At 41.1% G+C, this 15,207-nt stretch overlaps 1 protein-coding gene and 1 long non-coding RNA gene across 2 annotated transcripts; both read left to right on the top strand.

Moving 5' to 3' along the window:
- Positions 1 to 2,623: 2,623 nt before the first annotated feature.
- LOC124290850 lies at positions 2,624 to 6,046 on the top strand. The gene is made up of 6 exons (XM_046727695.1): positions 2,624 to 2,642; positions 2,922 to 2,991; positions 3,443 to 3,543; positions 3,912 to 4,064; positions 4,607 to 4,653; positions 5,967 to 6,046. The coding sequence occupies exons 2-6, from the start codon at positions 2,930 to 2,932 to the stop codon at positions 6,009 to 6,011; spliced, it is 408 nt and encodes a 135-aa protein (XP_046583651.1). The 5' UTR covers positions 2,624 to 2,642; positions 2,922 to 2,929; the 3' UTR covers positions 6,012 to 6,046.
- A 5,863-nt stretch (positions 6,047 to 11,909) lies between these two features.
- On the top strand, positions 11,910 to 12,448 carry LOC124290856. Its single transcript, XR_006902060.1, has 2 exons — positions 11,910 to 12,031; positions 12,209 to 12,448. It is a non-coding gene; the product is annotated as an uncharacterized LOC124290856 (long non-coding RNA).
- Positions 12,449 to 15,207: the final 2,759 nt, after the last annotated feature.

Genomic DNA, 15,207 nt, shown 5'->3' with positions numbered 1-15,207 from the left:
AAAAGTACATCTCAAGTTGAGTCGACCAGCAACTCATTAAAGACTTGAGTAAATCAAGTAGTCGCTCAGGTAGGTCAATACAATGAAGAGACTTCAAAATCCATTCATGAGGGACAGAGTCGCCTTTTTGTAGTCAATCCAGCACATGGAGAGGTTGCGGTGATATGTTTTAGCCTCTTCTAAGACCATTTTTTGCACAAGAAGTTGATCCTTGTACCCCAACATTTCGTATTATTGTTATTAAACGTTCTTTCCCCAGCGCAAATACATTTGGGAAATACTGTTCCTTCGTGTGGTGATAGAAATTTGAATATGATACGAAATATGGAAAAATTTTGCACATGGTTCACCAACTTTTGCACCATGTGGTCACGTGGACGTCATCTTTGGGAAGGACAACTTGCAATCTGATAATGACTGTCTCGTGACCAGATACATGTTTAAAGGTCTGAGTCATTGTGCCTTGTTTCATTTGTGAAATCGTTATTCAAAGGTAAGAAATAGCTTCAACCCTCTGTTATTGTGGTATATATCTGGCCTGCATGAATGAACTACACGTAATTCGTATGTTATTTTATCTTATTCACCTGGGAACAAATTGTTTTCAAGCATTTTCGGGAACAGTTATCTTTCACCAACTCCTAACCTGCAGAATGTCAAGTACTATAATATTCTGTACTGTGTTATGTTTGGGTCTCAGCGTGCGACGTGTGTGCCAGATTTTATGTGACATACAATTGCACGTATTAAATTCTGGTCCACGAATTGTTTTGTTTGCTGTTTAACGCCTCACTCAGGAATATACCAGCTATATGACGGCTGTCTTTCAGTGGCATTTAGAAGTTGTACATTGATATCCAAGATATTTTTATGGATTAGACTTCTTCTTTTTTAATTTCTCTCACGACGTTTCGAGACCATTCCAGGTCCCTTCATCAGGTGAACTGGCAGTTAGGACTAAATAACTGCCAGTTCCCTGATAATGACCCGAAATGATCATGAACTAGGGCTGAGGACGGAGGTACTCAGGTACTCGAATCCGGGTCGGGTACAGATCGAATCGAGTCCTATTTATTGGAATCGAGCACCGGAAAGGAGAGAACTCTGTAATGACAAAGGGCAGATAATAACTTGTCTCTTTCATAATTGACGCAACACTCATTTACATCATTGGTATTGTCCGATTAATGAAGGTTATTATTAACGACTGTAATATATCTGCGCATGAGTAACAGCGGAGGAACGGAAAGTTCTGTGTTTTTAACGATGAATGTAAGTAATGGTGTTACTCTCTATATTGGTTAAGCAGATGTCTAATTGCCATCTTTTCGAGTTTTCTATAATAATCTCTGTCAAACTCGTGATTGAATATTCAGACAGTTGACAGAAGCGCTGTTATTCCCTACATTTCAATTACTCGATTCCGATTCGGGTAAATACATGCGGGTACTCGATTCCATTATTTCCTACCGTCCCAGCCCTACATGAAACGTCGTGAGAGAAATTTAAAAGAAGTCTAATCCATAAAATATCTTGGATATATTGCGGCTGTTTTAAATAATCGTCAGACCCGACAGACGGATTACGTTATTCACTCGATCAGAAATCACACCTGCGCTTGTACACCAAGGAACAGGGACTGACTGAGTTTGGTTTTACGCCGCTTTAGCAATATTCCAGCAACATCACGGCGGGGACATCGAAATGGGCTTCACATTGAAATGCCCATGTGATTCGAACCCGGGTCTTCGGCGTGATGAGCCAACGCTTTAACCATTAGGCTACCCCACCGCCCCATCAAGGAACAAGGTGTGATAGACATTATCAGACCCAGAAGAATGCAAATTTAAGAATTGTTTAAAATCTTCACGAACGTTATCAGAACAAGTTTTTACGTGAATTAGGATCAGTGTTTGTTCTTTCAACACGTGAGCATTCTGAACGTGAAACCACAACATATTTAAAAGCTAAGCTAAGAATTGCACGAAGTCCATTTCAGCTACTGGGTTTTTGAAAAGATCTCTTCGTGACATTGTGATATTTGAACAGTAAGAATTCTCCGACTCACGTTGGTTTGCTCAGGACGATCGGACAAATGGATTTAAAAATATGGTGCATGTGTAAAATCATCAACTTGTATTTATTCCCTTGCTGTCGTGCCTTTTTATTAATTTAGTGGTATGCCGGGAGAACATGGTCAGTAATGTTTATTATCATTTCATATTCCCTGGGATCCCAAAATGGTTCTTATGCTATTTCATTATCTGCGAGGTGAGGTGAGGTGAAATTGGGTTTAACGTCGTACTTGAGAATATTTCGCTCATATGACGACGTGCATGCGTGTGTATGTGTATGTGCGGCTGCTTGTACTAACCCAGACTGAAGATGGTTTTATAGTGCTAGCCCACTGAGATACCATGCCGCAGTGAAGCATGAATACCCCCACTCAGACACACTATACTGACTCCGAGTCGACCAGTCCTTGTTGTACCCATTAATGCCGAGCGCAAGGCAGGGACCAACAAGTACCATATTTTAACGTCTTTTGGTATGACGCGGTCGGTGATCGAACCCGCGACATACCGCTCTCAAGGCGGACGCTTAAACCACTACACCACGGAGGCGGCTCGCGTATAAGGAAGGTTGTATTGAAATTGGCAATATGTTTGGCTATAATGCTTGATTTCACCTTTTCAATTTGGGGGTAAATTCAAATTTTGCACTTGCATCATTTTAAAACGGGTTAAAATTTTGCACTTGCATCATTTTAAAAAGGTAATCTGATACATACAATGTGTCATTATGGAAAGTATTTTGTAGCTTATATTTTGTACATGTTTTGTAGTTTTTTATCTGTACGTTTTGTAGTTTTTATTAACATGTTGTGTAGCTTTTATATTTCAATGTTAATTTTTTCACAGAAACAACCATGCTTCTTCTCATCTGCTTGGCGTTCGTCGGTCTGTGTGCTGGACAACTCGTACAGCAAACGTAAAATCTCTTAAACATGACGTCAGTTAAATTTTTGCAATATATTACTGAAAATAACAACAGTTTGATATATGCCGCTGTGCACTGTTTGTTGGTATCATTTCCTGATAATAGATGTGAGTATTATTAGCATCAGTTACATCAGTTCAATTGTAGGTATTTTTTTGGTAATTGATATATGTATTATAGTACCCGTTTTATCAGTTATATAGAGTGATTAAAAAGTGTGCGGCAGTGAACAAGTTGCTGTAACTTACGAGAATGGATCTGGAGGTGACGAACCAGGTAGCATCAGAAATGATCTGGGATATAAACCCACGACTTCGGATTCTTTGACCGGCTACTGGGCATAACTCTCTCTGTCCTTAGACGACTAGGTAACCTGTGGTGCCCTCATATTAAAGAATTTATTGTTTGAGGTTGACAATATAGAAGGTTTTATCATTTGCAGAAACTTTACCAATATCTTCGAGCAAATTATCGACACTAACAAGAACAAGATTCTCGACCTCCCCGAATTCAAGGCCGTCGTCCTCCAGGACGATCTGAACAGTACGTAGAAACCAACAGGGAAGTAAACGTAGACATTTCCGATGACTGTTCACAGGTTGAAGCTCTTAGAAGAGAACCAGTGCATTTCTTTCAAAGACTGTGTATGGGCGGTGTGCCACAACAAGAATGCACGAGAGTTACCTCCCTTTATTCAAATCATTCGTGAGCCAACTCGTTGAATGAAGGGGTGTAACTCTCTATTTTTTCTTTCTTGGTTTTCTTTTGTTTTGTGGCGCTGTTACTCGTTAAGTTAGTCATGAGCCCAGAGAAGTTCGGGCGGTCACAGTTTCTAATCGGTTGACTGCACATAGGTCTATCTAAAGGTAGGTCCGTTATCGAGATTACGACATTACAATCTGACATTCCAGAGGACGGCAAGGTGTCCTTGCCTGAATACCAGAAGGGAATTGGAGGCACGGGGAAAGGACCAGCTGCCCTCTTCGCCCTCGTCGACCCCAACAGTGACGGCTTTGTTGACGTTTCAGAATTGCCTGTCATCCTTAGCAGCTTCGACGTCGACGGTATGTCTTGAAACAGCATGTGGCATGTCGTCAGACAACATTTCCTATGTACCGGGTTATGTCGGCTTTGTTCTGAACGAGTGAGTGAGTTTTGTTTTATTCCGCTTTTAGCAATATTCCAGTAATATCACGGCGGGGGACACCAGAAATGGGCTTCACACATTGTACCCATGTGGGGAATCGAACCCGGGTCCTCAGCGTTAAGAGCGAACTCCTTAACCACTAGGCTACCCCAATGCCCCATTCCTGAACGATCATAGTATAACATAATATAGCTTATAGTATGTATGCATCATTCAGAAGTAATTTTTATTTTCTTTGGCATGTATACAATATCTTGTACTAAATAAAACGGATGATCACAGATTTCATCAGCGTATAGTCACTAGCACATTTGCTCTGCAGATATTTCACATTAACAATTATTATACAGATTTGCTTCGACACATCTCTATCTGGCAAATACAATACAATGTGCAGATAAGACAGCCAAGCCACTCCTGTGCACATTCTTCTTGACATTCTTGACATTCTTGTTGCAGGCGATGGCAAGGTCACGGAGGGAGAATTTATCAAGAAATATAGCGAAGTATGTATGCATGTTTATATGATTATTATTATTATATTTCTTGTCTCTCTTGAAAGCTGTTGTAGCAGAACATGTTGAACATATACAACCCATCACAAGTTTAGACTCACTAGTGTAAATATAGCCACTTACCTCAGGCAACTGTTCTAAACTAGATTTTGCAAAATATTCCATAATGTTAAAGGTACTGTTTACACGTGAACTGATGTATTGTAAAATAAATTCGTAACGTTGCAAACATTATTTTCATGAGTTTAATAAATCATGAAACGTAGTGAAAATTGGCGAATTCTTAACAAAACTTCTTCGTTCTTAACACCAAAACGAGTTTAATAAATCATGAAACTAAGTGAAAATTGGCAAATTCTTAACAAAACTTCTTCGTTCTTAACACCAAAACGCAGCTGTTCACATGCACGATATTTGCACATGCTTTTCAGAAAATCGATGCATGATCCTCGTGCAGTTCATCTGCATGAGGTTTGTAGATGGTTCCCCTAAGTTAGTTGAGAAATTCATATTTGATGTTCTGACTGGTTTGACGCCGCTTTAAGCAATATTCGAGCAACATCACGACGGGGGACACGAGAAATGGCTTTGCAAATTGTACCCATGTGGAGATTCGAACCCGGGTATCCGGCGTGACGAGCCAACGCTTTAACCACTAGGCTACCCCACCACCCCTCTTTGATGTAACCGCATATATACATAACATATAATGAGTGCTTAACGTGAGTCTAAACCTTTGATGGGTAGTATACATACATTATATATGGATACAGATGTTACCCCTGTGAGTGAGTGAGGTTTTGCGCAATTTCCAGTAATATTCCAGCTATATCACGACAGAGGACACGAGAAGTCTCCAACATTGAAGACATAGTGTAGAAGGCTGCATAAAACTACTGCTTCACTTCACTACGTTATAAGGATTGCTCCTATTGGTATCTGACTCGTGAAGGTCCGGGTTAGAATTGGCCTTCAGTAACCAAAGCTTGTCGTAAGAGGGACTAACGGGATCGGGTGGTCAGGCTCGATGACTTGGTTGCCACATGTCATCGGTTCCCAATTGCGCAGATCGATGCTCATGCTGTTGATCACTGGATTGTCTGGTCCAGACTCGATTATTTACAAACTGCCGCCATATTGCTGGAATATGTCTGAGTGCGGCGTAAATCTAAACTCACTCACCCTATTGGTATCTCAGTTCATATCTTTTATCATTTATGGCACTAGGTTTTACCGACATTAGGTGCAACAATTTGTATGTTTTACACGTCAATTCTAAACGAAACAAATCCTTATTATTTCAGCTTTACTATAAGGCCTTCGGTCTTCCGGTTTCCGTTGGTAAATAGATGTCACTTTCATGAATAAAGCTGCTTCAACAACCTATATATGTTCTGTTATAGTGTTATTTCCTTACCTGATATGACTGACTGACTGACTGAGTTTAGTTTAACGCCGCTTTTAGCAATATTCCAGCAATATCACGGCGGGGGACACCAGAAAGGGGCTAAACACATTGTACCCATGTGGGGAAACGAACCCGGGTCTTCGGCCTGACGAGCCAACGCTTTAACCACTAGGCTACCCCACCGCCCCAACAAACAGCAACTGACTGACTGACTGAGTTTAGTTTTACGCCGCTTTTAGCAATATTCCAGCAATATCACGGCGGGGGACACCAGAAATGGACTTAACACATTGTGCCCATGTGGGGAATCGAACCCGGGTCGTCGGCGTGACGAGCCAACGCTTTAACCACTAGGCTACCCCACCGCCCCTCTTACCTGATTTGAGAATTTCCGCTTCTCAAAACGATGGTTCCATAGCCGAGAGATTATTTCAGTGACAAGACCAGGGGATCTTTGCGCTGCTAAGGGACGTAGCTCTACCTCATAAGCTTTACTCTAATGGCACCAACATATCTACATTACTACATTACGGCTAACTCCACATCATACAACTAACTCTAATTACACAAACATGTTCACTTTAGGTAGAGAAGATTTGCCGTTAAATAAGACTTTCATCGTTTGAATTTCGTTTAGTTGTTACCCTTCGTAAGGATCCCCCACAAGAGTAGCGGGCCTTAGTTGTGCCAGATTATGATGATCATGTTTCGAATGTGAGTCAGGTTTGACGCTCCTTTACAGTATTTCTACGTCATAACCACGTGTCGTGAAGAGTGAGTGAGTGAGTTTAGTTTTACGCAGCACTCAGCATTATTCCAGCTTTTTGAAGAGTTCGCTAAAAACGCGAAAGACCCCCATATGGGTACAGTCTGTGAAACCCATTTCTGATGTCCCTGTGGTAATATTGCTGGAATATTGCTAAAACCCTATTCCTTCCATATGTTCGTCACGACACGACACGACCCGTGAAGATCCGGGTTAGAATTGATCTTCAGCAACCCATACTCGTAAGAGGTGACTAACGGGATCGGGTGGTCTTGCTGTTGATGGTTGATGACTGGATTCTTCCTCCCTCCCTCCCCTCCCTCCCTCCCTCCCTCTCTCCTCTCTCCCTCTCTCTCTCTCTCTCTCTCTCTCTCTCTCTCTCTCTCTCTCTCTCTCTCTCTCTCTCTCTCTCTCTCTCTCTCTCTCTCTCTCTCTCTCTCTCTCTCTCTCTCACACTGCCCATTACACACTTCTCTTGGATTGATCAGTTGGATTTAGATTCATGTAGTTCTCTCCTTCACACACACCAGCCATAGATGATGGACGGTTCCTTGGAGTAAATTATACAAAAATAGCTATTTGGAAAAACGTTAAGCAAGCCAATTACTCATCTGCGTAAAAGGTTTACAAACTGGGTTGGGTTGACTCATTCATGTGGGATTGTCAGAAAACGTAGATCGCAAACTGGGCAGCGTTTATCAGCGCTGGTCCTTGGTACCAGGTGGATTGGTGCACGTAGATTACAGATTAAACTTGTTTATGATAGCAGGTTGGAAAACACAGATGGCTACTTAGCCGTAGATATGTTGCAACTCCTTGAAATAGAAATGTTCTAGAGCTGCTTTCAACCTGCCGCACCCCTCGTGATTCGACGTGAAGGGCACCTGATTGACCTCACTGGGTTTTAAACTCAAGAAATATATTCTGAAATATCATACAACCATGTTATATCTCAGCAGTTAACTTCTTTTCGCTCCACTTCGAAGGGGTGGGAGTAGCCCTAGTGGGCAAAGTTCGGCTCGTAGTTCGCTCGTAACGCCGAATCCTCCGGTTTGATTCCTCACATGGGCACAATGTTGTGAAACCCTGGTGTCCACTTCTGCGATATTGCTGGAATATTGCTAAAAGTGGCGTAAAACCAATCTCACTCACTCCACTTCGAGATAATTGGCGTTGTATAAAGGAATTGCGCCAACCTCTTGCGCCACTCCAATCCCTGAAAACCCCACCAATCCCGACTACCAGATGTTGTTTAACCCCATGGTTTCACTACTAAACTTCGACATTCAGGGGTAAAATGTATTTTCACCAGAGCAGTACGTCTAAGAGTAGACGAAAGTATTTCGAGTCATCGGGTACGGTGGTTTACTGTCTGTCACCGTCCACTGTTGCTCTATCCCTTTTCACTGTGCTGATTGTGTATGATCCTTTATCATAGACCGTTATCAATGTCTTCCAATGTGTGACAAATGTGGATTGGATGGTTACAGTGAATGACATTGCCGATGCCGTTTGTTTGTTGTTTAACGCTGCACTCAGCTATATTCCAACTATATGGCGGCGGTCTGTAAATAATCGAGTCTGGACCAGACAATCCAGTGATCAGTAGCATGAGCATTGGGATACAATGACATGTGTCAACCAAGTCAAAGGAGCCTGAATTTCACCCGATCCGTTAGTCGCCTCTTACAACAAGCATGGGACGTTGAAGATCAATTCTAACCCGGATCATCGGGTACTGATTCCTATGCCATTGCCTCCTGAAACACGACCGAAAATTGGCCTCTGCTCGCCATCACTCGCTAAGACTCGCAGTACGGTTGTAAATTAAGTCTCAACGCAGTCTCCATGGTCTCAAACATGATCTCTTTGGTCACCAGTTTCTCTCCATCGGTCTCCTAAGGGGTTTTGCGAGTGTTTTGACTATAAAAACTCGGCAAAGGTTGTGCGACGAAAACAGTCGCAAAGAGGTCTCAAAAAGTGGTCGCAATAAGATAACAAGTCTCAATGCACTCTCAATTACGTCTCCATTGATCGTAACAGACTCCCCATTCGGTTGCATAAAGATCACAAACACTCGCAGTGATCGCGGATGATCACAACGATCGCCACAGGGCTCGTTGTTCGTTACAGGTTGCAAAGTCGTCGCACTCGTCGAACTCGTAAACTAGAAGCGACTCTATTAAAGACCGGATTGAGATCTCTACCAAGAGACCAATGAGGAGCGGTCTCATTATCAGGTCATAATAAAACAGGGGAATTTTTCTGTTATCACGATGCAAATTCGATCGCAATTCGGTCGCAAATGATTTTTTGTGTAAACCGCAAGTGGCGATCAAAGGAACGACTCACCGCGACCCTCCCTGCCAGTTACCACGATCACGATGGTCATGTAGCACGATCATGGCAAGTCGCAGAAGTTCGAGTGTAACACTACCTAAGTTGAGTACATGCTTTGAATTATTGCTCTTGTACTGGTTATTACACCTGTACGTACCAGAACAAACAACAACGTACTACACCGGCCTTTGGGGTCTGTCAGGTTTAAAGAATTGGAACAACTAGAAACCGCTCGCACTATAGCGTTCAGAATTCTTTGTTAACGTTATCAAAAGTTCTTTTGAGGATTAGACTTTGTTCTTTCAAGCTCTTCCATGTTGTATTGGACTGATGATAATCTAAGTATATCGATGAGTTTTCACGATGCCCAACGCTCCATATTTCGGAAGAGATTTTCTGATATTTTAATATTTGAACAGGGGAATTATGTGACGAAAAGGAAACTTGTAGCAAGGAGGCGTGTGCAAATAAGAACATTATGCGGAAAAATGTATTTTTGTGATTAGGTTTGCCCTTGAGGTAATAATAATAATAATGTGTCCATATATATAGCGCCAAACTCCACACTAGGTATTAATAATAGCTCTAACAATCAAGACATACAGCACATTATTACCCCGGATGGCCCAAGCTTGCCTGTTAGGCGCTATAAGGTTATATAGTCATATGACTTTTTTCCACCGGGTTTTACCCATTTTCCATGCTGAATTGAACAGGAGACAATTTTGAACAATCACTGATTTGTGACCTGAGCATTGAGCACAGGACCACGCACCACCACCACGTGCAATATGGACCTTCTTCATTCATATGGAGAATCCTCTGTGCTTTGTCGCAAGACCAAGCGGTCTACATGTAAAAGAAACAGTACAGTCACTCTCTTTAACATTCGTATAGTACTTTGAGTGAGTGAGTGAGTGAGTTTAGTTTTACGCCGCAATATTCCAGCTATATGGCAGCGTATAGTACTTTGAGTGAGTGAGTGAGTTTAGTTTTATGCCGCAATATTCCAGCTATATGGCAGCGTATAGTACTTTGAGTGAGTGAGTAAGTGAGTGAGTTTAGTTTTACGCCGTAATATTCCAGCTATATGGCAGCGTATAGAACTTTGAAATGTAATAATTTCAGAAGACACAAAAAGAGACCTTAGCTGTGACGTCTCCCTATTGTGGAAGGGTATTACCTGCATATTGATATATAACGTATAAGGGAACACATCAAAGAACAAATGCTCTATTTATTTTCCATTAAATCCTTAATGTATCATTAGTTAATGGCAACATTAAAAACGGTTGTATCAAACACTTATTAGCGTATCAATCACTAATGACGTCCTAATGTTAATGTTGTCATTAATTTCGGGGATTCCCCTAAATATTTCCCACAATTCCCTAAACGTAAACAAGTACGCGTTACTTCCTGTCGTCTGTCAAAATGGCATCTTTACCGACTAAATTTCGTAACAGAAACAATAATTTCGACAGCTCTGAAGTTCAGTTGCTGGCGGAGCTTGTTGAGAAACATATCTCCATATTAAACAGCAAGCTATGCAGCACAGTTACCCACGGAAGGAAAAGCAATCTGGGCAGACATCACAGCAAAAATTAACGCCCTCGGAGTCTGCCAGAGAACAACAAAGGAAATCAAAACAAAATGGACAAATATGCACCAGACGGCTGGACATGAGGAAGACCGGGAGGACCTCTTGTATTGCCCCACTATCAACGACGAGTGAGAAGATAGTGGATATTTATAAAGATTGTCCCAGTTTCACTTGACTCCACGGGGATCGAATCAGATAATTTAGTGACGCCAATGGATATGTCGCATGAATTCAATAAAGTATCATTATATATTGTAAGTGTTAACACTACCTTTTCATCATACAGCAAATATATGATCTTGTAAATGTAATTGAGCATGGCGATCGCCAATTGATACTGCAAGTATTTGATGATCATTTATCAAGATAAGTTAAAAAAACAAACAACAAACACCAACCGACCTTCTGTTACTCCTCATTCAGTAAAACTGCCACTTGTGATAAAACTGCACTGTTACAATTTAAGTCATCACTCATTCATTATCCGAACGGCAGCCATTGTGAAACGAAAAGGGGGCAACTCTCATTACCCTAATCCAAACCATAATATACAGTTCATGTTGTGTCTATCTACGCTAAGTTCAAATCTCCATTAGATCATTAACATTCTTCATCTTCAATTAAAAGTTTTCTGTAACACTTTCATATCTGTTTGAGAGTTCCTCAAGAAGACAGCGAAAATAACCGGAAACAATGTATCACAAACAGCAATGGTTTAAGATTTTAAAAAATCATGCCATCAACTTTATCACAATTAGCGTATCATTAGTTTATAAATTAAATAATTTCATTTTGTTATGAGGCCAGTTATAATAACTCCGGTACCAAACTCAAAAGAACATAACACATTTGCACAATCATAAATATTTGGCCTGTTGGGACGGAAGATTCGGTGGGTTTTTTCGTACAAGATTTCATCACTTGTCATGATTTGGGATAACTATATCTTTGAAAATAGTTATGTTATGTTATTCGAACACAACAGAGTTGTGTCCCTTTAACTGTTGGTTGGTGTATACCTCTCGCCTATGTTCATGTTGTATGTACTTTTTATCGTGACAATAGGTAGTGAGCAATTAGCTTTCTTTATATACAGATACTGCGGTCGCAGAAATAATCGGCTCCCTTCAACCCTAAATCTCCTGGCACATGCTCTTGAAGATGTCCCTAGTCAGGAAGCCGCTGTGCCCAGCTGTTCCAGCTCACAGCTAAGGGAAACACCTACACCTGACGAAAGAAAAACCATGGAAGAGTATGTCGTAATTGGAAATTTTATTAATCACAGCAGTTTTCTCAATTTACCTACCCTTTAAGTTGTTTACAGTGGCATTTAACGTACACATATACAGCGGAGAGACTTAGCGCATACATACGGAGACTTGTATGTTCCTTATATTCAATAATGCAAAACAATATTCTTTGACTTCAGGCCTATGATCCCGACTACGGATACTTCCAGGCATGTCCCCACAAAAGGAAGATCAGAGCGGGTGACCTCATCCAACTTCAGTATGAGGTCTTGGTTGAGCAGAAAAAGAAAATTATGCAGCAGACAACCTACTATGAACTCATGAACAAGAAGCTCAGACTGGAGCTGGATCACATGACGAGCGATAACTGAAAAGACAAGTCCATGTTTGAAATATTAAAACAGTTCCTTCAACAGTTATTTCCATAGTTTGCTACACTATGTTCTCTATTTTGCAGTAAAAACTACATCGTATCTTGTCAGCTGAACTTTACTAATATAGATTGTCGGATGTTCTTAAAGGATGGGGGCGGTGGGGGGTACCTTAATGGTTAAATTGTCCTCTTGTCACGCCGAAGATCCGGGTTTGATTCCCACATGGGTACAATGTGTGAAGCCCATTTCCGGAGTACCTGCTGTGATATTGCTTGAATATTGCTAAAAGCCTCGTAAAACCATGAGTTGACACCGCTGAGGTGAAAATGGCACTACACACAGGAAAATATATTTATACTATATTATAACACAAGGGTAAACAAAGCTCGAAGTACGATAATTCTTTTGAAGACAATAGATTTTGTCCAAACATTTTCTCTAATTGTAAGTTTGTGGGCACTTGCGAAATATGTTATCACCATCACAGTTGAATATACTATTCAGATAGAACATAAAGTCACGCTACATTCTCCAGTGTAATATTACAGTTTTGGCAGATTGAACATTTCAGTGAGTGAAATAGTGTCTTGTGATGTAATCGCGGATGCTTCGACCATCTTCAGGACCTGTGTACTGCCCTTCTATGGTACTGTCGTCCTCAGCATCAACATCCAGCATGGGTTCACGAAGAATTATCGCAAGATTGTGCAACACGACACAAGCACCCGTCAAATATAATGAGATTCTTCTTAAAGCTGCACTGTTTCAGCTGTCTAGGCCTATTAATAGGCTTTAAAACCAAATATTTTATCAGTATTTAATTTCTTTATTCACTTTATTTTATAATTTTGTTTGTAGTAAGTATACTAACCAACGATGGAGCAAACTCTCTCTGGGCGCATCCTGATTTCTCCGTGGAGAACATGGAAACGCCTCTTGAGCCACCCAAATGCCCGTTCTATAGTTGACCGTGTTCGTTTATGTGAAGAGTTGAAGCGCTCTTGCTCGGGAGTAGATGCCTTTAGATACGGCGTCATCAAATACGGACGACATGCGTATCCACTGTCGCAGAATAACACCATCCTGTATGGAGTGGTATGATGAGTGTCAAGGTGTTGCCGCACATTGCTCATCTTGAACACGTGGCTGTCATGCGTGCTGCCTTGTCATCTCGCCACTAGGTTAGTAAATTTACCTGTACAAATACACAAAATCACTGCACCAAGTGCATATAGCAACCACTGTGAAATAGCTAGAAAATTGCTGAGCTCGGCCTTAAAAAGCAAATGCAGAAGGCTTATCATCATGATGTTGTTTTAAGACACTTACTTCGATCAACATTGTAAATGGTGTCATGTTCGAAACGCATTTCTTTATTATAATGCCGGAAAGACATTTATATGAAATGCGCTGGTCTTACGATGGTCTCACTAACGCATCTTGGCTGTCACACACCGTTTGAACATTGATAGAATTGACATAGGCAGGTTCGTTGTCTGATGGTGCCTGTATCCGAACATGTGTCCCGTCGATGCATCCAATGACTCCAGGAAATCTAGATAGACTGTAGAATTCCTTTCTTATGTCTCCCGAAGCACTCTCGGACGGCCAGGTAACAAATCTTGGAATGAGAGACGCCGTGGCAAGTGAAACCTTCCTAACAACTCGTGAAGCTGTTGATTTGTCTATCCCTATTGTGTCGCCAGTGATTTGAGGGAAACTTCCACTTGCAAAGAAGCGTAGGGTCACCAGAACCTGATAAAATGGTTAAACAGAGGCTTATGACACGCTTCACCAAAAAATTAGATATTTCTAGAAAACTGATACCAACGTTATTAACTATTTCGCTGCGTTTCAGTAAGTAAAGTGGTAATTATGGCTACGTGTATGATTCAATAATAATAACAACGTCTCAAGGTTGGGATCGAACACGCAAAAGTGTTCACGATTCATTTACTTCACGTCTTTAGAGTGACTCCCTTTGTTACATTCATCGTGGCTGACTGAAAGCATATCCTTTCTGGTATGAAGTGAAACTGGTCCATGCTTTTACAAGAGTTCCAGTCGTGAATTATATTCACAAGGTTAGTTTTTTATATACTTGGTAATATGTTAACAGATGTGTCTGTACCAGCACGCATGGTAGTGTGCAATTATACGCAAAACTGGGTTGTCCATGGAGGCTGGAATATGACGCTATGAACAGTATGATGTTTTTGAACCAAATTAACATTTCTGAGATATTAATAACGATGTAATAATTATGAAACATTCACCTGTAGTTCAACACTCAGTGCGTGAGATCTTGCAGATTGTGGTTGTAATTCATCTCTAACGAGATCGCAGATATATCGGATGCTCGGCTTCCCGAAATCAGTGCAGGTCAGGATGCCCCCGCAGAATGATCTCAACAGTAATGTCACGTGATGATACATAGTGTGTTATTTAGGAGATAAACGTACTGTGTTTGGAAATTAGATGAATGCTACATTCATCTAATTTCCAAACACAGTATGTTTATCTCCATTCTACCATAACCGATTTAACATCGAACTTCCTCGTCCCGCGGAAGACACTGCGTAATCCCACATGGGACGAGAGGCGAATTGAACTAGTCTGTGAAGGGAGTGGTAGGTTCCGTTCGTATTTTTTAACATTGCACATACAAAGTATTCTGTCCAAAGAAAACAAACTACTGTTTATTCAATGCAATAATGTAACACCTAAGAGCTTGGTTTTATAATCATAACTCCACACGACCGAAACCAGCCTATTGTTTTGTGTGCCGTGTTACTGTACCCCCT

This window comes from Haliotis rubra, unplaced genomic scaffold, assembly GCF_003918875.1.
Source record: "Haliotis rubra isolate DU_JTF1 unplaced genomic scaffold, ASM391887v1 Scf476, whole genome shotgun sequence".
Taxonomy (NCBI): Eukaryota; Metazoa; Mollusca; class Gastropoda; order Lepetellida; family Haliotidae; genus Haliotis; species Haliotis rubra.
Note: the sequence above shows the minus strand (reverse complement) of the source record. Positions and strands in the feature narration are given on the sequence as shown.